Source organism: Syngnathus typhle, linkage group LG18 (assembly GCF_033458585.1).
Source record: "Syngnathus typhle isolate RoL2023-S1 ecotype Sweden linkage group LG18, RoL_Styp_1.0, whole genome shotgun sequence".
NCBI classification, from domain to species: Eukaryota; Metazoa; Chordata; class Actinopteri; order Syngnathiformes; family Syngnathidae; genus Syngnathus; species Syngnathus typhle.
Window position 1 is genome coordinate 8,833,476 of NC_083755.1, and position 26,185 is coordinate 8,859,660.

At 42.4% G+C, this 26,185-nt stretch overlaps 1 protein-coding gene across 8 annotated transcripts in view; it reads left to right on the top strand.

Annotated features, from left to right (window-relative positions):
• The first annotated feature begins 650 nt into the window (after positions 1-650).
• Positions 651-26,185, top strand: part of LOC133143149 (protein shisa-6-like) — a 37,345-nt gene continuing 11,810 nt past the window's right edge. For 4 of the 8 annotated variants that reach the window (XM_061264933.1, XM_061264937.1, XM_061264934.1 and 1 more), the window contains exons 1-4: positions 651-1,458; positions 2,895-3,055; positions 7,649-7,768; positions 24,127-24,165. In XM_061264933.1, the coding sequence (XP_061120917.1) occupies positions 932-1,458; positions 2,895-3,055; positions 7,649-7,768; positions 24,127-24,165 (847 nt within the window). In that variant the 5' untranslated portion in view covers positions 651-931. The remainder of the gene's footprint in view (positions 1,459-2,894; positions 3,056-7,648; positions 7,769-24,126; positions 24,166-26,185) is intronic. The other 4 variants (XM_061264935.1, XM_061264939.1, XM_061264936.1 and 1 more) reach the window with 1 other exon arrangement.

The following is a 26,185-nucleotide window of genomic DNA, read 5'->3' on the forward strand; positions in this document are numbered from 1 at the left end:
GCCGGCTTGCCGGAATAGATGCTTTGTCGCACAATGGTGGGGGGTCTAAATGAGCTGGCCGAGTCCAATTTGCCGACACTTGACTGGCTTGTGACGCCACAGCAGTGATGTAAGAGACTGGGGGGAGGGAAAAGAGACAAGTAGAGAGAAAGAGAGCTAGTCTGCTTCACAGCACGCTCGCTCCGCTTTACTTTCACGGAGCCAGACAGAGAAGGACTCCCCAGCGGGTCTTTTTTAAGCAGAGGTAGGCACCCACCCTTTATAGAATCGCAGTCAATTCAATACTTTTCATCCATTTGACTCCATTTCGATCGATCATTGACATTATCGGTATTTTCCTCCACAAACACTTCCAAAGGCAAATCCAAAAAGTGGTTGATGTTCGTTTGAGACTGCAAGAACGTAAAAAAAAATGATAGCGAGTTGCTCGGACGCTTGCATTTCTAGAAAAATGTAATAATGAATGCATGACGTGCCGCTGACGTGCTGATCATACCAAATGAGATCGACTTATGTTTCCGGTGTAACTTTGACTTGAGCAGAAGGAACGTGAGCCCACTCGTCAGCACCTTGGACAGCGAATCAGGGGCGCTCCCAAGTCCGGGCGTCCAGAGGCGTGACGACTGTGGATATGCGCTTGTCCCCCCCCACCCCCCCTCGCATCATCATGGGCTGGCTGCAGCGAGCTTGAGTTCACTTCATGAGCAATGACAGCTGAGATCTGCCCTTGAAGGCAACACTTGCATTCAGCATGAAGGCTCCTGCTCCTGCTGCTGCTGCTGCTGCTGCACACGAGACTCAGCGAGTAGGAGAAGACTCCATGGCGAAACTTACGGAGGACTGAATCTTCTGCAAAGCGCAATCAGAGTTGCCTTTCCAAATCCCACAGTCTTTTTTTTTTTGGGGTGGGGGGTTTTTTGCTCCGCGCACCATGGGGATAAGACACCTTCTGTTACTTCTCATTTATCTGGATCCACTGAGCGTGTTGAGCGCGGCCACGGGTGGGAAAAAACCCAAACAGACGACACGGAAGCTTCCCAAAGCCACAGCGGCGCCGACGGTGGGCGCGCAGCCCAAGACGCCGCAGCCCGCTCCGGTCAGCAACCACGACACCTGCCTCGGTTACTACGACGTCAGCGGGCAGTATGACAAAATGTTCGAATGCAACAACACGGACCATCGCTACTGCTGCGGGACTTGCTACCTGCGCTTCTGCTGCGAGTACAAGAAAGACAGACTGGATCAAAAAGCCTGCAAGAACTACCAAACGCCGGTGTGGGTGCAGACGGCCGCTCCGTCTCCAGTGCCGACGGGGGAGACTTTTGAGGGCATGGACCAGACCAACACGGCGGTCTACATCACCTGTGGGATCATAGCCTTCATCATAGTCATGGGAGTGTCTGCCAAAGTTGCTTATGACAAAGCCACAGAGCCGCCACAAGAAATGAATATACACAGGTAAGGAAGTGGTGTCCAATTGCATTCCATCACAGTGGGCGCATGTTGACATTTCAATCCACAATTTATTATGCCGTTTTGACATCACTGCAAATTAGAAGCAGAAAAACGAACTTGAACTACATTGTGATATTCCTTTTGAGAGCGGCCGGACGGAGAAAACGCATTTCTTTCCGTGTTTTCATAATTGATCACCTTCACAAAAACATTTTAATTGCCTCGTGTGATTGTAATTTTCGTGTTGCATCTCTGAGGCACACATTTTCACTGTTAAAAATAAGTTCAAACTGGAAACTATAACGTCAAAATAGGACTTTTTAAATTTGGTCCCTCTATCTGAAATGATCCAGGTAAATGTATGCATTTTTTCTCCCCGGAGCCATAATGCGCCCATTTAAAAACAAAATGGCCAAACATACCAGACAACAATAAATATGTCCCCAAATGAAATGAAAATCAAATCTCAAAATGAATGTCAAGTAATTGAATGCCTAATGACATGGGCCTTGCGCATCAGATTCTATTAGCGGATGTTCCCTCCTAAACCGAGTGTGTCGGAATGGAAGCCTGAAATAATGCCGCTCATTACTCCGACGCTTCTCTTTGAAAACGTCGGAGCCATCTTTGATCGTTGACGCTGCAGTCGAAAATCCTGCTGCATCGCCACCGATGATAGGCCACGTATTTGACTCAAGTGGGAAAGCTACACACCCACTAGCCCTTCCTAGGTGCGCAATCCCTATATGACAAGTGGGCCCATTTGATCCCCTCAGCTGGCTCCTGATTCCTCCCGCAGCTTTTCCATGCCAGTTATCATCCACCAGTGGACTGCAAACTGCGCCCACATCTGGAAACAAATGCGAACATACATTGCATGCTTTTATGATGCATTATTCAACACTTCTTAAAACTGTGAATAATGGATAGTGTTAATGTTGGGGTTGTACCAAGGTCGGGCCACATGCACGCGCCACTGCACATCGAAACAAGAACAGGAAGACAAGGGGAGCGGAAATAGTCATTTCAAAAGCAAAAAAAGGTTATCCCCAGTGTTGTATTTAATAGACGAGAGCTTCGGGGAAGGGTGCAGCCGTGCAAAAGTCGTTTGATTTCCCTTTTAAAAGCCCTGGCAGAAAAAGCAAACAAACATTTTTTTGGAACTTTCTTTCATCGCCATTGCCTCCGCTTCTCTTCCTCGCTCCCTCTTGAGGGTTCCGTGTGCACCTGGCGCAGTCCAAACACATTCCGATTCAACCTAATTAGATGAAATGCTCACACATGAAATGTTGCTTTCCATTCATCATCTTCACAGACTTTGAAAAAAAAATGCCTGAATTATTCACCATATCATAACAGTAGCTGCACGATTGCTTCGTTTTTAAAATCTCCATGCAGGGGAAACTTACAACCTAACATTTTTTTCGGGTCATTCTCAGGGCCCTTGCTGACATTTTGAGACAACAGGGGCCCATCCCCATCTCTCAATACGACTGTGAGAACTTTGCGGCGATGAACAGCTCGTCCAAAGACAACACACCTGTGAGAACCTCCTCCAAGAACCACTACACTCCTGTTCACCCCTCCAAATCCAACCACGGTAAGAGCTCTTCTTTTTAGCCACTCCAACACACTAAAGCATCCACTAACTGCTTGGCCAAATACATCTGGGAGGCAAATTCCAGCAGCCTATTTTCACTTTCAAAGGAATATTGTGCATTTTTTCCCCATGCACCCAAAGAGCACCACCTCCAGTGCTCAACCTTTCAGCTGCATAATCTCCAATGTTAACATCCTGTAATCATCACATTTGAGCAAGAGAGTGCAAGGGGAAGCGTACCGGAGTGAAAGGGAGTCGGCAACAGTAGATAATTACAGGCTGGCAAGGTAACGCAGCCCTGCGGTGTTGTGACCTCACAGGCACAGTGTGGCTCGCTAATAATGTGTGATTTCATGGCATTATTCATTATGTGCATGGCAGGTAAATCAAAAAAGTCAATAGTAAATGCCAATGAAGGTCTGGCCCAACAATTGACATCCCCTGGATTGGACAGAAACATGCGCTATTGTGCGTATCATATTTTTTATTTTTTTTGTGGCTGTCATGTAGGCTTGTCCTCTTTCTGCCACATTGCCATCTGTCAGACATCTGCTTCCAGCCTTTTCATTCTGCTTGTTGAGATTGCTGTCCGCGTTCCATCTTTCGGCACCTCCTCTTATTCGCTCCAGCTCTACGGCCAGTCCGCAAGCAAACAATCTGATATACCGTAATTTCCGGACTATAAGTCGCGTTTTTTTTTTTTCATAGTTTGGGTGGGGGGGGTGGGGGATTGACTTATACTCAGGAGCGACTTATATACATATATATGGTTTTTTTTTTCCACTTTTTTGGGCATTTTATGGCTGGTGCGACTTATACTCCGGTGCGACTTATAGTCCGAAAATTACGGTACTTTGATTTGACCCTGCAATGGTTTAAGTACTAAGTTCCATCAACATTATCAGCTTTATTTAATTGTAAGATAGACTATTTATGAATATTTAATGTTACATCGCTGTTATTCCAAAACCTAGACCTCGGTTTACATCCGCTAGCATATGCTGACTTCTTTTTTTTTACATGACAGTACTGTGATGACATTGTACTCCCTCTGTTTTTTTGCATCAACATAATGTGTTGGGAAAAAAACAACAACACTGCGCCAGAAGCAAAAACTGTGCAGACAGCATAATATGATAGCATCGCTGGGAGCCCTGCTAGTTGTTGTTTTTTTTCTCTATTACATATCTGCATTATCTGTGGGGGGTTTTGATTCCTTTTTAGATCTGAGTGTAAACACTGCGCACCCTGCAGCCAGAACAAGGACTAGACCTTGAAAATGAGGAGCAGATACCTTTACGGGAGTTTGCCTTCAGTTAAAATAAACAATAATCGCTTCTCTGAGTAATGCAGTTTGGCCGCCAGCTCTCTGAAGTGAAGTTGATTTATTTAGCGCAGTCCACAGGCGGTGATTTACCTCTTTCTTTTTTTTTTTTTTTGTTCTCCCCCCTCTGCCTTGTTTCCCTCAATTGCTTTTTCCTTGCTCATAAGCATAGAGATGAAATGCATAGCTTGCTAGCACTGGACTTGTGAAGTACGGAAGAAGGAAAAAAACAACAGTGCAGCTTGAAAAAGATAAATGACTGTCAAAAAAAACAACCCCAAACAAATTTATGAAACAGGCTTAAAGAAAAACGATGGCACCCAAAGTTGAAGATTTTGTTGCATAACTTTCCGGGGCATTTAGTGCCATCAAACAGTTTTTGTAACTAAACCTCTCTGTGTGTATTTTTTCAACCCATTTCTCATGGTTTGGTTCTCCCACTGTTCATCAACTTACGCACAAAGCCTTTTAAGGCGGTAACAATATATATTTGCCATTCCTTACTGTATTAAAGGTCACTATATTTTCTTTTAGTGAACCTGATAATAGCTTTGCACCTTTATTTTTATATTTCTTACCAGCCGCAATGACCTTTAGCTTGGTTTTGTTGTTTTCCTATTTTGCAGAAGAAGAAAAAAAAAAATCAGCTGCACTTTTGAATGGTCCGAGTCACATGTCGCAAAGTCATTTAATGGTATTGAGCTAATTGCTGCACTCCAGTTGTTGACCGATAGGCCGATCAATATATGATGACTGAGTCTCCAAATTGAGGTTAATGCGAGTTGGTGCCTGGCCAGCACTTACTTTTACATCACAATAAAAAAAGGGGCCACTTGAGCAGTCCGGCTCTGCATCAACTCTATTAATTTTTATTTTGGCCTCCATTTAATGGCTTTGCCCTTGAGTTTATAATTAGCTGGCCCTTGGCCTACGTTACGCCCCTTTGCAAACTTTCATGCCAATCGTGCTGAGAGAAACAAAACAACCGACGTGGGTGAGACGATAAGCTCCTCAGTCGGAGGTAATTATCATAACACACTCTTAAACACCCACACCCGTAGCTGTAGCCACCCCGCAATTAATTCTGTGTACGGGCTTTCCGCGGCGACAGCACCGACTCCCACTTTCCAATATAATCATCACTTGTATGTTAAAAACATTTCCAAAGCCCTCGTGAGAGCACTTCTATTAAGCCACAGCATCTGAGCTTGTAGTTCATATTTCTCTTGTCTGAATCGATCCATGGATTGGTAAAAAAAATCTCTGGTTGACTTTGTGTTGTAAAAATGATTGGTTACGAGTCAGGAAAAGGGAAGAAAGCTTGCGAGCGATGCATAAAGCAGCAAAAATGAAGCAACCTGACGTTTATTGATAACTTTAATACAGTCGAATTCTAATCTAATAGACTGATTTGGGGAACGGCTGTTGTCTGTGACAGCCAGTTGTTTTCTTGTGGCCTAAAAACACCCAATACAATAAAACAGAATATTGTTTCATCGCGTGCAACAATCCTAGTCAAGCAAAACACATACCGTAATTTTCGGACTATAAGTCGCGTTTTTTTTTCATTGTTTGGGTGGGGGGGCGACTTATACTCAGGAGCGACTTATATACATTTATATATATGTTTTTTTTCACTTTTTTGGGCATTTTATGGCTGGTGCGACTTATACTGTGGTGCGACTTATAGTCCGAAAATTACGGTACATGGATTGTAAAAATACAAAAAATGATCCAAAATAACCTTGTTGATGATAAAGGCGAATATCTGGTTTGAACAGCTAAGTCTGTTTATCCGACAAACTTCAGAAGGAGTGTTTTGAGTGGACGACACTATTTTTTTTTGTCTATTGTTTCCGTGGCCAAGATCACGCTTGCAGTTTTAAGTGTTTTGTTTGCTGTATTCACCCCTGTCCAAGCCAACTGCACCAGCGGGGGAAACTAACTAGTGTAGGCACCCTGGGAGACCTCCACTAATTTGTTTCCCTTCCTAGATCTCATTATTGGCCCTTATTATACAGCTGGAACTTTAGCCCGCTCTGTGTGTTTCATGCATTGCTTTCATTGGAAGATAATAGCAGGGCGGGCTTCCATGTCAATGATCTAAAACTCAATATTGGTCAACATGACGTCTGCATTTCCAACCCAGTAAAATCAGTCATAGCAGAGGTGTCGAACCCAAGGCCCGGGGGCCCCCCACATCATTTTATGTGGCCCGCCAAGACAATATTTGCATCAACTTTGAAATGACAAATGGTCTTCAGTTTTAAAAAAATGGAGACAACTAGTCTGAGTTTGTTGTGTAGCCTATACTGTATGTCTATAGAAGACGTTGACAGTCTTAATGGGGAAACTAAGACTACGATGCGGCCCACGACAAAAATATTAGCATCACGCTTCAATTGACCTTGGGGTTTGCACAGTATAACTCCCCAATGACAGCCACACAGTACCCCGGCCGGGCCAGCAGGGTTTATAAAAAAAAAAAAAAGACAATTACTCACAGTTTGGGTGTCCTGTGAGGAATTCAGATGAGGTATTACTATATGAAACCACAGAGCAGCACTGCATGCTCAATTTCATGGCATTGTTGAGGTGAAAATTGTGATTTCCTTTGTAGCAAGGACATTGAATTCATAGTGCGTAGCCCCTTTTGCCGCAGGCACACCACGTGGCCTCACCTTAAGATGAGAACACGCATAGTGGGATGAGGGGCATTCCTTTTGAAGGATCTTTCAGATTCAAGGGCTGTCGTAGTGGACCTGTCTACCAGAGACTTGGGTGACAAACGCCAATGACAATGAGCGGCACGCAGACAGTCATTTTAAAGCCTGGTGGGAACATTTCTGTTGGCTGGGTGGTGGGAAACCAAAATGTAAAGACTAGCATATAGGTTTTTGTTTGTTGATGGTGTCGGGGGATTTGATTATCTTGCTTTGGAGTGCAGTGGGTGGTAGGCTTGTGTTAAAGTGCATGAATTAAAATAATTAAAATAAGTTGTTTTGCATCAAAATAAAAAGCGGCATGCATATTTACACCGAGTCCCCTCCATTGCAAAATCTAAACAGACACTTGCTGGCCATGACATTTGATAAACCTACACAATGACAAATGAAAAGGGCAATCAGCAAAACAAGAGAGGGAGGGCTGCGCCGCTGTGGGAGTGGCCGATGAAAGTGGAGCTGTACTTGTTGTGAAAATGCTTTTTCAATAAAGAGGCCTGCCATTGTGTACGTTCAGTAACTCTTTCCACATCTGTGTACAAATAGGTCATTATGGGAAGGAGAGTGTGCGGAGTAGTGGCGGCGGCGGCGGCGGCGGCGGCGGCGCAGACCTTCACAACTTCATCTCCTCTGGCTTTGTGACATTGGGGCGAGGTCCTCAGAAAGGTAATGATTATTTTGCTCTTTCGTCAAACTGTACATACAACGCGCCCTACGCTCTGAAACGGACCTTTGCGCTTCTCCATTTTGTGACAACAACACAGGCAAAATGTCCCCTGATTCAATTTCCCTCCAGAATATTGGCCATGAATTGCCGCCGCTGTTTTGCAATCAAATATAATACGCACAACTGATGGGAGTGAAGGTAACGTGAAGTGCCGCACATCTTTTCAGCGCACGTACAGCGCCATTAGCGAGAGGGAGCGCACTTATCCCTCGGGTAATACATTGATTAGTATGCAGCCATGTTGGCCAAGCTCTGATAAAATGGAGAATGATTTGATTTGGATTAAAAATCTGACACGATGCATTAATGGTGCGCCTTATAGTCCGGTGCGCCTTATATAAGGACAAAGTTTTCAAAGGGGCCACCCATTGAAGGTGCGCCTTATAGTCCGGTGCGCCTTATAGTCCGGGAAATACGGTAATACCGGACAGTGAGCGATAATAATGCCAAATAGCAACATGAGGATAGATAAAACAGCATACATACATTTCATTTTATGGTTCATGTGAGATTAGAGAGGAGAAGAAAAAAAAACCATCCACTCACCTATCATGCTTCTTCCAAATATAACAGGAATCCGCCCACTAGCAATGCAACCTGTAAATGGACAGATCAGACAGAGGTGAGCACAAATTGTCCCAAACCATTGTGAAAACATTCGATTTAAATATAAATCACAAAGTGTAGGGTATGTTTGCACAAGAATTCAAAGACATGTCCACACTGAGGAATATGAATCCCCCTTTTAAAAAAGACCTCACGATACTGCAACTACACACAATATTGGTAACAACTGCCCGTCTGTCCTCTACACTTGTGTATTTTGTGATACTTGTGACTATTATGTAATGTGTCCCCACTGGTCAGGGTAACTACAAGTGTTATCAAGCTCATTATTTGGAGAGTGATTGTGATGTACTTGGGCATGTGTTACTTTCCGCTTTGAGACCACTTTTCGAGAATATTCCCTGTTGCTCTTGAAAGTGCAGTTGGATCAACAAGCCAGAACTACTGCATGGTTTTGATCAATTACCGTATTTTCTGGACTATAAGGCGCACCGGACGATAAGGCGCACCTTCAATGAATGGGCCATTTTAAAACGTAATCATTATATAAGGCGCACCGGACTATAAGGCGCACCATTAATGCATCGTGTCAGATTTTTAATCCAAATCAAATCATTCTCCATTTTATCTTTTTCATTTCAACTTCAGATGCAACAAATGACTTTATAATCACAAAATAATGATCCATAGTCTTTTTGATTCATAGTCTTCAGCAGGCCACTTATGCTTGATTTCATTACACAATGCTTCGGGACAGTTTGAATTGAGGAATTTAGTCCATATATAAGATAAGATAAGATAAGATAATCCTTTATTATTCCCTCAATGGGGAAACTCCTGTGTTTGCAGCAGTACACTTAACATATACACACACACACGCATGCGGGGAAGGGGGTAAAGATTTTAAGAAGTAGAAGTAGGCGCACTGTCTGCTTTTGAGAGGCTTTTAGGTGCGCCTTATAGTCCGGAAAATACGGTACATACATACATAGACATACACATTCACACACACAGACACAAACATACAATCATTTTGCTTTAAGGCTGTTTCCATGAAATCTGCTTCTAATAATGTGGGCAATAACAGAAGCAGGGAAAAGAAAAAGTGAATCCCCTTTACCAGGAATAAAAATAATAACAGAAAAAATGATTACGCTGTATGAATGAGGTTTGTTATAAACAAATCCTTCCCTCGGTACACATAACACAAAAGCGTTGGGCTTTTGTGCTTATCAGCACGAGGCGCTTGTTCGCTTTTAGCTCATGTGTCGTGAAACCTGCTGGTAGCCTTTGATTAAAACAATACAAAAAGATGCTCATGTTGTTCACGTGCGATGCTGAAAACACTTTAACCAAACGTCTCGACCTGCTTTTATTTCGTGGGTCAGTCATTCATCCGTCTGGGTTGTAGGATTTAGAAATGCTCAAATCCGGTAATTGATCCAAATGAGGTCGACAAATTCTATCTTGCATTTGTGGGCTGACAGTCAGTAAGAGATGAAGTCAGAATGAGGCAGACACTAAGTAAGCGGTCAGGTTGAATAAAAATCATAGCGGGGGCTTCATTATTTTTTAAACAGCTTTGCTCGGCTTGTTTTTCCCTGGCTGAGGGTAACAAAGGCGGAAAGGCGAAAAAACACGTCCATATTCAACGGCGCCGAATCAGAAACTCCTTTTGCTTTCTTCACCCTTGTTTAGCACATGACAGTGTTTATTTTATGCCGCATTGACAGAATCAGGTTTTGTTGTCATGATGTCTTCCTTTGGCTCGTGTACGTTTGCTCCGTTAAATTATACATGCTGATAGAGAACGCGTGTTTGTGCGAGGCGAGGTAACCCTCGGGGAGGACAGGTGAGGTCAGGGGGTGTTCCGACGCATCCTGGCAGCTGGATGCTTCACATCTGCTCGCCGACATGAAAAATAAAACTCGAAAACTTAAAATCCAGTGCTGGTGAGCGGGGGGGGAATAATTCCAATTTGAAATTGTTTGCATAAAGAAGTTCTTCTGTTTTAAGGATAAATAAAAGGCACTGCTGAGAAGACATTTGATCAAAATCACCGGTATGTAGAATTACAGAATAATATTGGGAGTCATTTGCCGTCTTTGATCTGAATTGAGATATGTCACGCCTGCTGTCACTCAACTCCAGCAGAGATGTTAGCTGCTTGACTCCTTTCAAAGCCACCTGCTACCCGGTTAGTGTGTCACGCTTTTTCTTTTTTTTTGGTGTTTGAGGATGCTTGTCTTTTCCCAAAGTGACAATTTTGCATTCACAGCAGTGTCACTTTCTGATGTCTAGTCCCTCCAAAATCCATAAATGATAAAACCCCTTTTTAAATCAAGATAACTAACTTTGTGTTGATTTGAATATTTTCAGTGTCTTATCACAAACTTTGTTGCCAACTGCAGATACAATATTGCCACTTAATCTATGAAAGAAATTAAAATGTGGGCTCTAAAGATGAAAAAAATAATAAAAATGTGCCAATTGTCTTACAGACGGATTAAATTCACCGCTCATGTCACAGCAATTAAAAGATTAGAACACATTATTGTGCTTATTATTATTTGGGCTGTGTCCCAGTGTAATTATGGTAATTTGAGATATTTTAGTGAGGCAATATTTCAAACCACTGGTCCATACTTTTTCCTTTTAGAATTATCCACTGAGAAATGAGATGTTGAACGAAGAAATGGGCACACATTTTAAATCCACACCAAACTTTGGAGTCAAAAGAAACCCAATGTGGATCAAAACCATTTTTAATTTAAAAAAATATATAAAATCTCAACCAAACCAAGGCTTTGCGTAAACGACACGGATTTATAGCTTCCTTGTTTTGAATTCTCCCCCACATGATTGCCCCATACATATGCAAAGGAAGGCCCAACAGCGAGTTGAAATGAATTGTTTTTGTCACCGAGGAAGTATGGTGTACTTTTGCATTCACTCACTGTCGCAAAGAGAAAGTCGGCACTGTAAATCACTGTCACATTTGCACACATATTTCTCTGGCCTACAGAGTGTTTAAAGAGAGCAAAGCTGCGTGTGCCCGCAGATGGATGGAGAGAGAATTCTTATGACGGATGTTGCTGCTTTCCAACTCGCATGCCCCCATTGATCAAATGTTTCTACCTTGGACACGGTGCAGAGTGGCTTGACAGCCAGCATGCAAATGTGGCTTTAGATATCCCGCTTGAATATGTCCATTTTCATTATTTCTCCGTGCGTCACTCTCGTTGATGGGGGAACAGTGCCAAATCTTTGCACTCTGAGAACTTCATTGTTCTTCCCTTGGCACGTGCCGCACTTGATAAGGCGGACTTTCTTGAGAACAGATTTTCAAAAGCACCTTTGATATATCATGTGGGTGAGAAATGTGCGTATTTGGGTAGAGGTAGAAGAAAACATCTACCACTGTTTAATTGTTTACTATTTATTACTATTTCTAGAATGGCCAGTGAGTGGATAATACATTGGATGATTAATTAACAGTAGCTTTTTTAGTTGCGATATCATTCAGCTGAACCCAATTCATCAAACCCACCAAATGTTAAATGTCTGAACCGATCCCTAGCACAGTTGGCAGTTTCGAAAGAATTTGCAATCCCGGTCTTCCATAGGGATTCTAAAATCTGCTCGAGAACCGGAATGTCGTCGGGTTAACTCGTGCCATCTTTTGATTGGCAGCACCCTCCGCTCTAACTGCTCATACAAATTGATAGCTGGGTTCACAGGAGGCGACTTGCCGCCTCAGCATTTTGTCCAACCACCAATGACGGAGCGCTAATAAGGTTCCGCGGAGAGCAAACCGGGGCCACGGCATTCATTAGCAGAAACAAAAGATCAAGGTAATTTGGACTAAAGCAAAGTTTGACGGAAAAGATAAGCTTCTTTTGTCCTTGTATCTCTGAAGCTCCCTTTACTGAATATGCACGATAGATCAACAATTAGGATGAAGGTTAAAAGGAAGGAAGCAGCAGTTTTTTTTTTCCCTCTTGGTAAGTGTGCTGCTGCCTGCTCACTTGTGAGAGGGAAATATCAAGTAGGTTTATGTGGACTAAGTGGGCCTTAATAACCACCCCTACAGACCTACTTGCTTGTTTCTCCTCACCCTTATTCACACAGCTCATTAAGGAATCCTTGGTGTCCTTTACCCAACAAGCTAGTTTGACAACTTCTCCGCCTTGCAAAATTAACACTCGCCTCGCAGCATTCTCTATAAAAGCCAACAGAGCACAAACGTGGAGGTCAGTGAATGACGAGTCACCCCACCGTTCCTGACAAGCCTCGTGGCTATCCTGCACTTCCCGACACACTCCTGTCAATTACGGTGATGTCACTTTTGCGGAAACGACAGCACCTCTTATCATTGTCCTTCTGGAAGTGGCCACTTTGAAATAAGGACTTATTTGTCGGGACGTGAGGCGGGACGCAAGACAAAGAAGCTCTTTCCAAAGGGAACGTAGCCAAGAATATCGGATCGTGTTAAACCGAGCCAGTTGAAGGAGAAAAGCAGGTCGTTGTGCTTCTCAGGTCAGAACCATTCCCGGGGCTGTGTGACTGTAGATTGTTCGTATTTAAAAAAAATAATAATAATTAACGTTTAACACTATTATATAGACAAAAAAAGATTGAATTACTACCTGGAGCATGTACCGTAATTTTCGGACTATAAGTCGCACCGGAGTATAAGTCGCACCAGCCATAAAATGCATAAAGTGAGAAAAAAACATATATATGTATATAAGTCGCCCCCCCCACCCAAACTATGAAGAAACCCGCGACTTATAGTCCGAAAATTACAGTCCGAATATGCATCTATATTATTATATTAGTATATCTGCTGGCAGTTGAAATTCGAGTGATTTCCAAATGACATTCCGATGTTTTACTTTGGAGATTTGACAGTACAAAGGCAAGAGAAGAGGTAGTCCTCCTTGCATGCATGACACGGGGGACGTTACTTTAAAAGGCTGCTGTGGCGTGCCGTTGGGGGCCCGTGGAAAGCTCCTAATGCGGCGCATCAATCAACTCGCTTCCCGCCGCACAGCATGGGAACTTTTATCTTTGCTCATTAAAGTAAGTGCAGCTATTTTATGCAAGGGACTTTTTCCATGCTAATTTCTCACATTTAGGTTTGTTATTAATCATCTTTGATCAGTGGGGTTCTGTGCACTAATAAATTGGAACAGTCTTGGATTCATTTCACGCTGAAGCGTCAACAAACTTGCTGTTTAATGGAAATATATAGGCTGTCGCACCTTCAAACAGCTTCTCCACTTTACAGTTAAATGAAGCGCAGGAGAGAAATTGGCTCATCCTGTAAATCGCCGAGTAAACAGAAACAAAGTGTGGACGTCGAAATCTACGCCGAAAAGCATTTTTAAGTCCGATCCGTCCATAAGTCTCCTTTACCCTCCTCGATTCGTTCAAAATAAATGTGACAAATGTAGTAACCCACTTGGGAATAAAACAGACATTCCCACCGTGCATATAGTATAAAGGTACGAAGCTAGCGTAGCATTCTTAGCGACTACCGAAAGCAGAAATAGCCACGTCACGGCTGAACGAGATGAAATGAAACATCGCCGCTGTGTACCCCAATAAAGTTTGTCCAAATAACAAACAAAAAGTGGGACCTTGGAACGTACATGGAGAAATCACCATAGCAAACAGAAAGGATGGCAAAAGTCACAACTTTTGTACGGCACAATAGAGGAGAATGTATTCATCCAAACCATTCATCAAGTCAAACTGTATATTAAACAGCTATGTCCTTGTTGGTTGAAGCCATAAATCATCAGTTATAAATAGTCCCGCAGGCATTTTGAGGATGTCTCCAAGTGGACTGGCAAAAAAACAGATTTCGGCTTTGTCGTGTTGACCTCGAGCAGCTTTCAATCCACCTTCCCCAAAAAGCAAGAGAAACCCAAGCTCTCAACTCTAATCTATAATTCATAACCAAAAGGCTCAGACTGGCAAAGGCAGATAACTTGGTCACTTTTGCTCCTTTCTCCGCCAGCAGCCGCATGACTATTATCCATTGTGCGGGGAAACAAACGGGAAAATTGGGTATTAGGAATTGTGTTGAATGTGCCCAATTTGAATGTGGACTTGCCATTCGGAGGTTTATAACCCGCCTATTGCACTGTGCAAATAATGAATAACGGGGGAGGGATGAGATTCAAATTAATCATCTCTATAGATTGGCCTTTATCTTCTCATCTAGCTCTGGTATTAACATTTAAAAGGGTTGGTTCTTCTTTCTTCTTGCCTTTTTGTTCTAATTCAAAGCGGCTGAGGCGAGTCTTTTAAGAGAAGATGGTCTTTAATATGAGTTCCATCTCCAGTCCAGATCATTTTATGGGGTAGTCGCTGATAAATGACTCCTGCTGTGGTGGTAATCTGTAATCGTTACCCATTTACAATGGGGCAGTTGTTTACCAAGTACCCATTTATTTGCTAATCCCACGTTTACAGATGATAAAGTACCACGAGAAACCTTTCATTTGTTGTTCTCAACGAACGAACGTTTGCATAATCCAACTGAGCGAGCACCAAACGGTCAAATGTCTCATTATTAAAATCTATCGAGGTCAAGTCTATCTGTGCCTGTCAATAAAGCAGGTGGCTGCTTCCCTGGGCTTCCATTTCACACCGTTGTTCACACAAGCTTGAGGAATGAGAGATCAACACCTTGTCAGGCGTAGCCATTAGGGTCCAATTTGGGATTCTCGTGGGAAGTGAAAGACTTGGCGTTGCTGAGCCCAAAGCTCTGCCGGGCTGACGAAACCAGTCCGTGAGCAAGAACGCTCAGCCATGTCTGCACCTCTTTACTGTCACTTAGTCCATCAGCCGTCACTCGCTGCAAATTGCGCCTACATTGTTACCCGCACAGCTTTGTTGACACCCTCCTCCCCTTGAATTATGGCTGATCCAGGTTATTGGTATTAAACGGACAATACCGGACCATGAGGCGAGATCTAGTAAGGTGCCTGCAACAGGGATAAATAATGACCGTTCCCATGGGGCCATTAGCGGTTACGAGCATGTCAGATGGTGGAAGGAATTCTTCCACACAGCAATGGTGCCTGCCTGTTAGTACCCAAAGGGACTTTGGCAAAGGTGTGAAAAGTTAGGAAACTGCTTTATGTGTGAGCTAACTAAAAAAGAGAAAAAGAATGAATGCGAGTTTTAGCTCATACTGTTTTAGTAACAATGACGAGCAATACCTAAAATTTTCCTAGAACAAAAAAAAAAAAAGCTTTCCCATCAGCACACTTGATTTTTTTCCTTTCTTTGGTCGGGAAAAACAGTAAAGAACTTTAATGTCATTCTCAAACTATAAGAAGGACTCCAAACTCTTTTCCACAAGCTAGCTGAACTTCTTTTTCACCAACATTTTTTGCTACTAATAAAAGAAAGCAATTTGTAATGCAATTTCTTCATTTAGTCATTTCTCCAGCTACTTTTATCAAGGGCACAAACTTTGAAAGGTTGCACCACCAGCTCAGATTTTCAAGAAAATGATTTCCTTTCCCCAAAGTTTCCCCAAATCATTGGTACTGGAAAGTAATTGTTCCATATTTATAAAAGAACTTTCAAATCAGAGCAAATTGGCTGCATGCTGCCATTCGTGACAGACAGGAGCTTTTATTGTTCTCCCCAGCTGAGTGGAAGAGTTTCCATGTCTTAATTACCTGACACACTTTTGGCACAGTGCAGCACTACGGAGCTGGCAAACACCACGGGGAAGATAACGGGGTGGGCTCAGCTGAGACGGACAGAAGCCAGGGGAGAACGCAACGGAGAGCGAGAGAGAGAGAAGGCCCCCAGCTAGCATGCCTCGGATGACAGATGTGACAGTGGAGGGGGCCTTGAGATCCCCAAGGAGGTGCACAAGAACATGCCAGATCTATTTCGGAGACGTCCCGTATGCCCGTACAGCAGAATTGAAAGAGCTACGAACCATAAGGAAAAAAAAGAAAATGTAAATCCCTGGCTTTGTTTATTGTCTGATCTATTTTGTTGCAAGTAAGTGCATTCCCCCAGGAATGGCTTTTTTTTTTTTTTTTAAAGATACTTCTCAACTTGCAGTGTAATGAAATACAATGTTGCTGTCAGTGTATAGATTATAGGTGCAATGAAAAGAAAATATATATGGATATACCATTCTTCTTCCAAAAAATGCCCCACTTTCTTTTCTTACACTATCACATTCCGACACCAATATGAGAGTTTCTTTTTTTTTTTTTTTTTAGTAGAGCAGCATGGACAGCAAACTGATTCACGGCTAAAGTGTGAGGTTTTTTTCTTCAGCTGCACAAATTAATTAGAAGTTTGATTCTTCATGAGAATTTTTTTTTCTTCTTAAATAGATAGCTTTTGCTCAACTCGCTTGTTTACACCCCAACTGTATCATGTAGTGTATTTTCTATGCTGACAAAGGATATTCACACGGCTCAGTTAATCTGGAATTCCAGTGCCTCGTGTTTCTTTCGAAAGCCATCCCCAACTACAGCCGCCGTGCATTCTCGAACAAAGCCTTGAGGTCCAAGCAAATGCACGACATCGTTGTGAGTTGTTGTGACATTGGAAACACAACAAAATGCTTTTACATGCATTGTCTAGTGTGTTGATCTGGTATAATCCGGTAGATGCCATCCCTATGGTTGCTCCTCTCGCATCATCTCGTCATTTTGAAGCACACAATGCGCATGTGAATCATCCAGTTGTGTCTCTTTATTCTCGGAACGTGGCATTGATCGGTCTGCTGGAGGCGGTCTCTGCCAGCCTGGCCAGCGTCATCAATATTGCATCAGGTTCAGTCGAAAAAGTGCGCAACTCTTTAGCGGTCCGTCAAGGGAAGCGTAAAATGGAGGCCTGTCTTTATATTTCCCCGCATGCAACTAATATGACCCTTTGCACTGAATGGACCACAATCCACATACTAGTTTGGTTACCGTATTTTCCGGACTATAAGACGCACCTAAAAACCAGAAATTTTATCAAAAGCCTTATAGTCCGGTGCGCCTTATAGTCTAGAAAATACGGTATATTGAAAACTATATACACTATATTGCAGTACATAACCCAAGCAAATAATTCAGACCTGGAAAAGCAATTATGTACTTAACGTGAATGATCCCCACATTTTGTCCTTTGAAACTGAATCTGTTCATGTTAAAAGCGGCTAAGCCGTTTTTTTATTTGCACAATAACCAAACCAAATAAACCACCTAATCATTTTGAACTCGTGTTTTGATCCTTTCAACAGGGTGAAGCTAAAATTGAATGTTAAAAAGTGCGGATGAGCTCATTTTGACTGACTGACTTCATTCGGATCATTTGAAGATAAATCTCCATGGAGACGTAAACAAGATTTTGAAGCAAACTCAATCAGACTTCATTGTTCCCATGTACCTCTCCTTTCACCGTGGTGGACTGACTGTGTGGCAGACACAGCAAATAAGAAGATATTACAAAAAGGAATTAGCTTTGCAGTTTCACCAATGCCTCTTAGGAAATCTATTGGTAAATGGAGCATGTTCCAAGAGGGGGCTATCTGCAGTGCTGGCAACTTACTTCACTTCACTTGGGCCTTTTCACTCACTCATTAACCTTGCATGGAAGTTGTTTGCATATGTGCATGCATGGCATTTTGGGCTTGCTAATCAATTTGGGCTTAGAAGAGAGGAGAGTGCCATTAATTTACATTTGTTATGTTTTTGTCAATTTAAAGTTTGGAATTCTAATTTCAGAGCACTTGCAGTATTTCAAAGTAGCTTGATTGAGGGCATAGAGCAAAGGTGAGCCATTTTTTAAATGAATAGCGCAAAGAACCGATCTTAAAAAACATTAAATGTCTCGTTGTGACACATCAAGAGCCATTTAACGGCTAATCATGCAGGGTCACGTCAAAGACATCCAAATCCCGGCAGTCCTTTTTTCGAGTGTTTCTGTGGCGGAGCTAAGTAATAATCGAATCAAATGCAATAAACCACAGTATCATATTTTCAGAACACTAATTGAGAAAATGTGACTCAATTGCTTTCCTGTTTCATTTGCTAGCATCTTTATTTTCTCAGAACGAGAGAAGTGCAGGTAACTCGCGTAAATGGATAAAGGCGAAAAGGAGGATTCCAAAAGAAAGGAAGTCATCTTGCGGAGATTGTAAAATAACATTTCATTAGCGCAAGCAGCGTGTGGTCTTCCACTGCTTTTTGCGTTTGAAGACGTTACCTGTGGTGTGCCAGCATCACTAAGACAAACCACGGGAAAAATGACACATGCTGACCACACAGAGAGCAAATTAAAAGGGGAAAAATAGCGCGACATTTCTTCTCCCGTCAGTCAAGCAGGGGGACGCCGCTTATCTATTATCATCTAGAAATCCGGCTTCCCTCAACGAAATAGCCTTCAGATTTGCCACAAGGACATCCAGGTGACAAGATCTGAGGGATAAGTCCTCTGTCCTACTATATAGCCCAGCTGTCCATCTGTCCGTCTGTGCTGTCCGCCGCTCATCCAGCAATGAGGGATCAGTGTAATGACTGGGAAGGGAGCCTCCCTCTTATGAGATGGCTGCGTCACACAGGCGTAAGCAAAGCAGAGGTGTCAGCCAGCCAGCCAGCGGCCAGCCAGCCGGCGGCCTACTAATCACCCTATGCTGTGAGTAATAGCTATGAAAGCAATCACAGGCCAAATGCATCATCTCTACACAGCCTCCATCTATCAAAGCCGCCTGGCTTGCATTTGACTGAAATGCATGGCGATTTTGAAAGATGACATTTTGGAAGAGTCAGTGGGAGAGCACGTTGGCTCTAAAACCACAGAATAATTAAACAGAGCCATTGTATTTCATCGATTGACGTGGACGTGTTGTTTCCCCTGGGTGAACATTTACAAGCATGGCTTGGGTGCATAATTACAAAAGAACACGCTTGACTGCTTGAGACAGACTTACAATCTACTACAGCAGTTATTTTCCACTTGACTCATCTTTCAATTTGTTACCTAGCCTACATGATCTGAATCTGTGACTCACTTACACACCAGCACAAAAGTGCTTGGCAAAAGTTGGATTTGTCACTTCTGCAAGGAACGCAGTGAGTAGGTGTTCATGGGTAGCTCATCTTTTCAGAAGCTAAAGTCCCTGCTATTGTTTACAAATCCAGAGTGTGTGCTTTTGCAGTTCTAGTGCCAAATGAGGTCATTTCAACCAGTCGCTGACATTTGCAATTAGCCTGTAATCTGACCTCCTCCTACAAACTCCTCAGCTTCGGCTTATAGAGCATGCAGTTCATCTATTTCCTTAAAGAGCAGGAGAACTGCTAGAAATACGGTGCAATCTCCATTTAACAGAAAATAGCAACTACACGTCTCTCTGTACAGTAGCTGTCAAAGCCCGTTAGCTTCAGAATTAGATCCCCAGCCTCTCTATGACCCTGAACAGGAAATTAAAAAAAAAAAAAAAGAGGATAGATCTACAGTATTATTATATTAATATTATTATTATAATATTATTATATTATATCAATTTATTATTATATCAAAAATGTTATCAGAGTATTCGATTCATCAATAGCATAATCGACAGAATAATCAATTCTAAAAATATTTAATAGGAAGCTCTAAAATAATCATCAGAAAAACTTCCATTATAAGCTGAATTCAATCAGCCAAGTGATGGTACATAAAAGCTTCCATAATACTCCTCATATTCCTTTAATGCAGACTCTTAAAAATCCCAGTGAGCTTTTGACATTTTACCATTTTGAAATGGGCAATTTCAAAGTGGATTAACCTTTTAGGCCCAAATTTGAGCTGGCACACTGGGGGGTTTTGTGAAAAGGACTAGCATCAGCAGCAATCAAACTTCATCTCAAATACATGGACCGTTGGACAAACGCCTTCGGTGATATGCCATCGATATTTAAATATATTTAAATGCCTACATACGCTGCGCTAAAGGTTCATCACATCCCCACAGCCTCCAGCTGCCTCCAGCCTGATCAGTGCAGGCTGCAAAATTAATCACCATTGCTGCTGAAGCTATACGGAATAAGTCCGTAGCCTGTGGCAGCTCACTGAATCTCAATGACTTCATTAGCTCGTCACCGTGAGTCACGCCGCCAAAAGCAATTAAAACACAAGAGAAAATACAGCGTGGCTTCTGACACTAATACGCTCTGCTAGTTTTCGCATAACTGACATATCAATAGGTATGTCGAATCAATATGCAGATTTGTCTCGCTCGTTTCAAACAAGTCAGGTGGCTTTTTGTGCCAACGTAGACGCTCCCTTTAATGCTGATGTCGCGCAGGATACAATGGCCTTCAAGAATTAATTGCCTGCCGCTGATTTTTCTCCCCCCCCCCCCCCATTTAATAGCAACAGAACAGTTTGTTCATCTGTATAAGCCTGGAAACATTCAATGGAGAAAAAAAAAAAATCAAACTGAGTGGAAACAGGAAAGGTCACTCTTTGAAATTCACCCAAATCATTTTGTCTTTTTCTCATTCAATTAAGAAGCCAGATGAAAAAAAAAAAAGGATTTCATTGAACAATAATTTTTCTCTGCTTTGCGTTGAAAATTCAGGAAGCCATTCCTCTGGTCAAATGGAAATGAATTGAAACCGTGGGCTTATGTGCATTTAAAGAAACCTTCATCTTTACAAATGAGTGACAGTTGATTGAAAAGCTGCATATCGCTCTCCGGTTTCTGCACGGAGACAGTCCACCCCCACACATACGCATTCTCCTCATTATTATGGCTCCATTATTAATGAGTTTTGAATTAACAGGCTGTGGAATGTCTTCAACCGGAGCCCCTGCTGAGTCTGATAGAATTCATTTAATTGGAAATAAAGAACTTAAAGTGGCAGCAAGGAACAATTGTTTTTTTTTTTTATTCCACCGTCCCCTTTATACGTTTCATTGACTTTCAAGTCGCTGTGGTAAATACAAAATTGAGGTCAACTTACATCGGTTCAAAGTCAGTCGCTCTTCTGTTTTCTTTTTTGCAATAAAATTCCAATCGAAATTGAACACGCATGTTGCAGGCAATTTCCCAGCATTATAAAAACTTAATAAAGCTGACAGAAATGGAAGCAGCTTTTCATTCTTACTGTCCCCCAAGTGAAAAAATGGACTGCTCTTAATAGTAATAGCCAAAGTTAACTTTGATGGCGGGTCTACGAATATGTTGAGCGACTTTACTGCTTGGCATAAAGACGACATACAGCTCGATTCCTGGTCATTTTTCTTTTACTATTATGGCCTGCTCTAGTCTACTGAGCAGCCAAAACAGATATTTGTGCTCTTCCCTTCTGATATTAAGTCTCTTCATGCAATCATACCCATGAATATGGCCATCGTCAAATAATGTAGCATCAGACGTCGTGCACGGGAAGTGATGTGACGGGCTTTGAAATAAAAACGATGCCTTTTTTTTCCCCAACCTTACAATCTTTTCTTCATTAAAATATTCTGAACTAAAGTGGGCTGATCAGAGTCGTGCAACTCCAGGGCTAGAAATGAGACCTGGTTAGTTGCAAAATTTCCATTTTAGTGTACACTACATTGTCCTTTGAGTTCTCTCTTTTTCTTCTGTCCTACAGCACAGTTCTCAATAATAAGCAGATCAGATACGATTCTTGGAATTAAAACAGCATTTGCCCCTTTGATCGGATGCTACTACGGAACGCCGAAACAGGACCCTTCTTTATCGAATCTTTGCACTCGGTCTTATAATCTTCCTCCTGTGCTCAAACTGTGCTTGGAGGATGGCTTTTTGCGATGAAGCGTTAATGAAGAAAGCTGGAAAAAAAAGGAAACTTTGCACTCTGCCTTTGCTCATCGCGTCACAATTGGCTTTTAAGCCCAACACTGCTCAAGCGGACCATCATCAATATTTAAGAAAGATTAATAAGCTCCATTTGTATTCACCTACATCTATTCCCACATATTATTGCGGAAAAATCCTGCCGTCCACGAGCGTCCTCGCCCTCCCTCATAAAGTGTAAGTGAGAAGCACCATTGTCAACAAGCCACGTTATCATGAAATATACAGTAGAGGCCAACGTGGGATGGTGCTGCTGGCAGCGTGGTTATGTAAGCCGCTTTCTCGGGGACTGATAGCAATCCAATACACCCAGCAGGGGAGCAATGGTGTGTGTGTGTGTGTGTGTGCGTGGCTCAGTGTTGGGGATGTGAAACAAATCACACATTTGAGTATTACACCCCGTCCGTATCTTACCACAGGTACAGAATGACTCACACTTGATGTGCCAATGTCACTGTGATTTGTTAGGTTTCATTTTTAAATCCAATGTGGATTGAAGATTATTACACCAGCTCACTCATCATTTTTTTATACTATATAGGACTCAAAGAATACATACCGTAATTTTCGGACTATAAGTCGCGGTTTTTTTCATAGTTTGGGTGGGGGGGGGGGGCGATTTATATACATATATATGGTTTTTTTTCACTGTTTTGGGCATTTTATGGCTGGTGCGACTTATACTCCGGTGCAACTTATAGTCCGAAAATTACGGTATGTTAGCATTAAAAGTGAATTCTAAACCTAACACTGCATTTTTTAGGTTTTTTTTTGTAAACGCAGTCATCCAGTCTTGCTGGTATCTAACCATTTGGCTCATCACACATTTCCGTGTGCATTCCCATAACCTAAACCCAAGCTGCATCACTGCACAATTTGGTGACTTTCCTACTTGTTAAAAAGGCCTGGAGAAAAATAATGGTACCCTTAGGAACATAATAGAGCAGAAGGAGCAATCGTTTCAACTTGTTGCCCTCTTAAGAGGATGACAAGTAGTCAGTCACCGTGTTGGGTGACATTCTCTTTGCGTGTACTAATCTAACGTGCACCTTGACAAGCGCTGTTTGAACGTCTCTCTCACAAGGGATTCCATGAACCTCCCACTCTTATGAGAAAAATGTGAAATTCATGCTAATAAGCCGATTTGCCGCAGCGCTTTCCTTTGCCAACACGCCTACCTACCTCTTCTTATCATTGATATACGCGTTGATTCGGTGAGCAAGTTTAAGGTCAACGCTGTCGTGCGTATTGTTCCGACCCGCTGATGGGGAACGCCTCCCTTCTGTGTGGGAGGCAGCCCGGATGAAAATGGTGATGGCTAATCGTTAAGGATGGATCAAAGTAGCGCATGGACGGACCGCTCTCGTGTCAGTGGACGTCTGTCACTAACACCGTATTTTGCATTCTGTGGCATCAACCATAGCAGGAACATAAAATGTTTGTGTATGTAACCAGTATGACCACAAAGGAAGTTTCTTTAAAAAACCTTCTATTCCTTTGGAATATGTTTTCTTGTCACTGTTGATTGATGTATTTTTTTTTTTTAATTTTTGAATGCACCGTAATTTTCGGACTATAAGTCGCACCGGAGTATAAATCGCACCAGCCATAAAATGCCCAAAAAAGTGAAAAAAAAACCATATATATGTATATAAGTCGCTCCTGAGTATAAGTCGCCCCACCCAAACTATGAAAAAAGAATGCGACATATAGTCCGAAAATTACGGTAAATGCAATTATTGATCAATTTTGTACCTTAACCCTCATTCCCATTCTAAACATACGCTGTGTTAAATATATGCTGTGACTCACATTGCCTCTTCTGTTATCGTATGAAGTGAATCATCTAACAGATAACCGCTTGGTTCTTTTTTCTAGGAGAAAAACATTGGCCCGTCCGCTCCCAGAGTCACCATGGTAGGGATGGCTGTTCTTTGTTCAACGGTCAAAGTTGCCTCGAATCACTTATTCTCCAATCTAGCTGAAAAATATGAAAATCCAGAACCTGATTTGGGGATGTAATATTTCCAAAGTGTTTGGAGGCAGCTTCTACCTGTAGTGTAGCTAATTCCTCGCTCCCTTGTCTGTGTGATGAAGATGAACGTGTGTAGCTTTGTCCCTGTGCTCTACTTCAGGGGTTGTAACCGTGCATACACTATTATTATCCTTCAACGGCCATCTGTAATTCTCCTTACAGCTCAATGCCAGTTTATTACATGCAATTAGCAGTCCAATCCACAGTAATTTGGCATTCTAGAAATTTGATAAAAAATAATATAGCTGTCAGGAGGAATCACCCTGTGTCCAAATTTTTTCTACATAGATTGTACTGGTCAGTCCCCACGTGGGATTGCTTTTTTTGTACGAATTATTAAGTTAATAAATAAAAAAACTTAATTAATGGAAAAAAAAAAAGCCGTCGGCCAAGGCTAGATTGAATTTCCTGCCAATGATTGCAATTACGCATTGCTAAACTCAATGCAATATAATATGTTTGATTTAAATACACATTCAGTATGGACCGTTACAGCCCTATAAGATTCTGTTTGAGTGATCAATCAGTGAAAAAGTAGATTTGCTTCTGATTCCAAACGCCTTTGTGAGCCCTAATTAAAACACGGCGAAAGGAAATGCTAATAATATATTGTACTTCTTAATGTTGTTTTGTTGCAGCTGACCTACATTGTATTTTTTTTTTTTTTTCCCCATCATGCTGTGCCTTAAAACCCAACTGGTCCCTTTTCACTCCTCTGTACTCTTATTCCTAAGCTTGATGTTTTTCGCAAGCAACGGTGGAGAGGAGGTCTGCTTTATGAAGGCACGGATAAAGGCAGTTTTGATGATGTTACTTCTTTTATTTGAAGAAGACATCAGATAAATCTGTGCTTATCCTTGCTCACGATATACGGACCCTCCTCTACCTCTTCCTCGTCTCCACTCAAAGGAAGTCCAATGGAGTCTGTTGGTATGTCAATCGACTGGTGGAAGAAATCCCGTTTGTTTCTCATTATATACAGGTCTATATGGGAGCGGGAATCCCACTATGGCACTCATTACCCGTGCTAAAAGTGTCATTTCAGCTTTGAGGTGTCGGAACAGAATGGACCAATGCCGTGAAGCTCAGCTTCAATCAAAATGGCGCTCCTATTGCCTCGTAACGTGCAGGGTCACACATGGGTTCAGCGCCAATCACATTTCAAAATGAACTCCTACGAGTTCCTCCACCTCCAGCCCTTAGCCATCCCCTGCTGAGACTATCAGAGTGCATTTGTCAAGATGGAGAAGCAAGCCCATGTCAAGTAACCACTTGGCTCTGGTGTCTTGGGGGCCATTGTGAGTTATGAGCTAAAGGGCAATACTTACTGGAAATGGCTGAAGATACAGAGCAAAGTGGGATTGGATTGCACTTGGAAGGCAGCGCTTGCAATCTGTAGCTCATTTAACGCTCATTACGGAATGCACTTATCACGATATCCGAGTAGAATAGCCATTGGTAGGTTTAGATCAAGCCAGAAGCAGAACCATCTGGATCCAGATGATCAATGTGCTCTGTTTTGGGTATCAATTAAGAAGGTTCTACCCAGGGGCCTTCAGCTTTATGGCAGTTAGCATTCGGCGGTAAAATGTGAACAGCCTTTGTCAGTTGTTAAATGTCAAGCCCTTGGTGGTTTCCCCTGTCCTTTGCTGTGAAAAGGGGCCATGGTGGCATGTGTCACTCGGCTGTCAACAAAACCAGTGGGACGCAGACTAGCCCATTTCGACTTTAAACACCCGCACACAACTATTAAAAGCTTCATAAAACCTCGCTGGGCTGTCGAGAAGCCCAACAGCTCCGCTTGGCAGGTTGTGGAGAGCCGGCCATGTTGTGACGAGTTGAGCATGACTCTGATAGATCTCATGAGCTCTGAGGAATCAGGGATCCAAAGGCTGCTCTTGG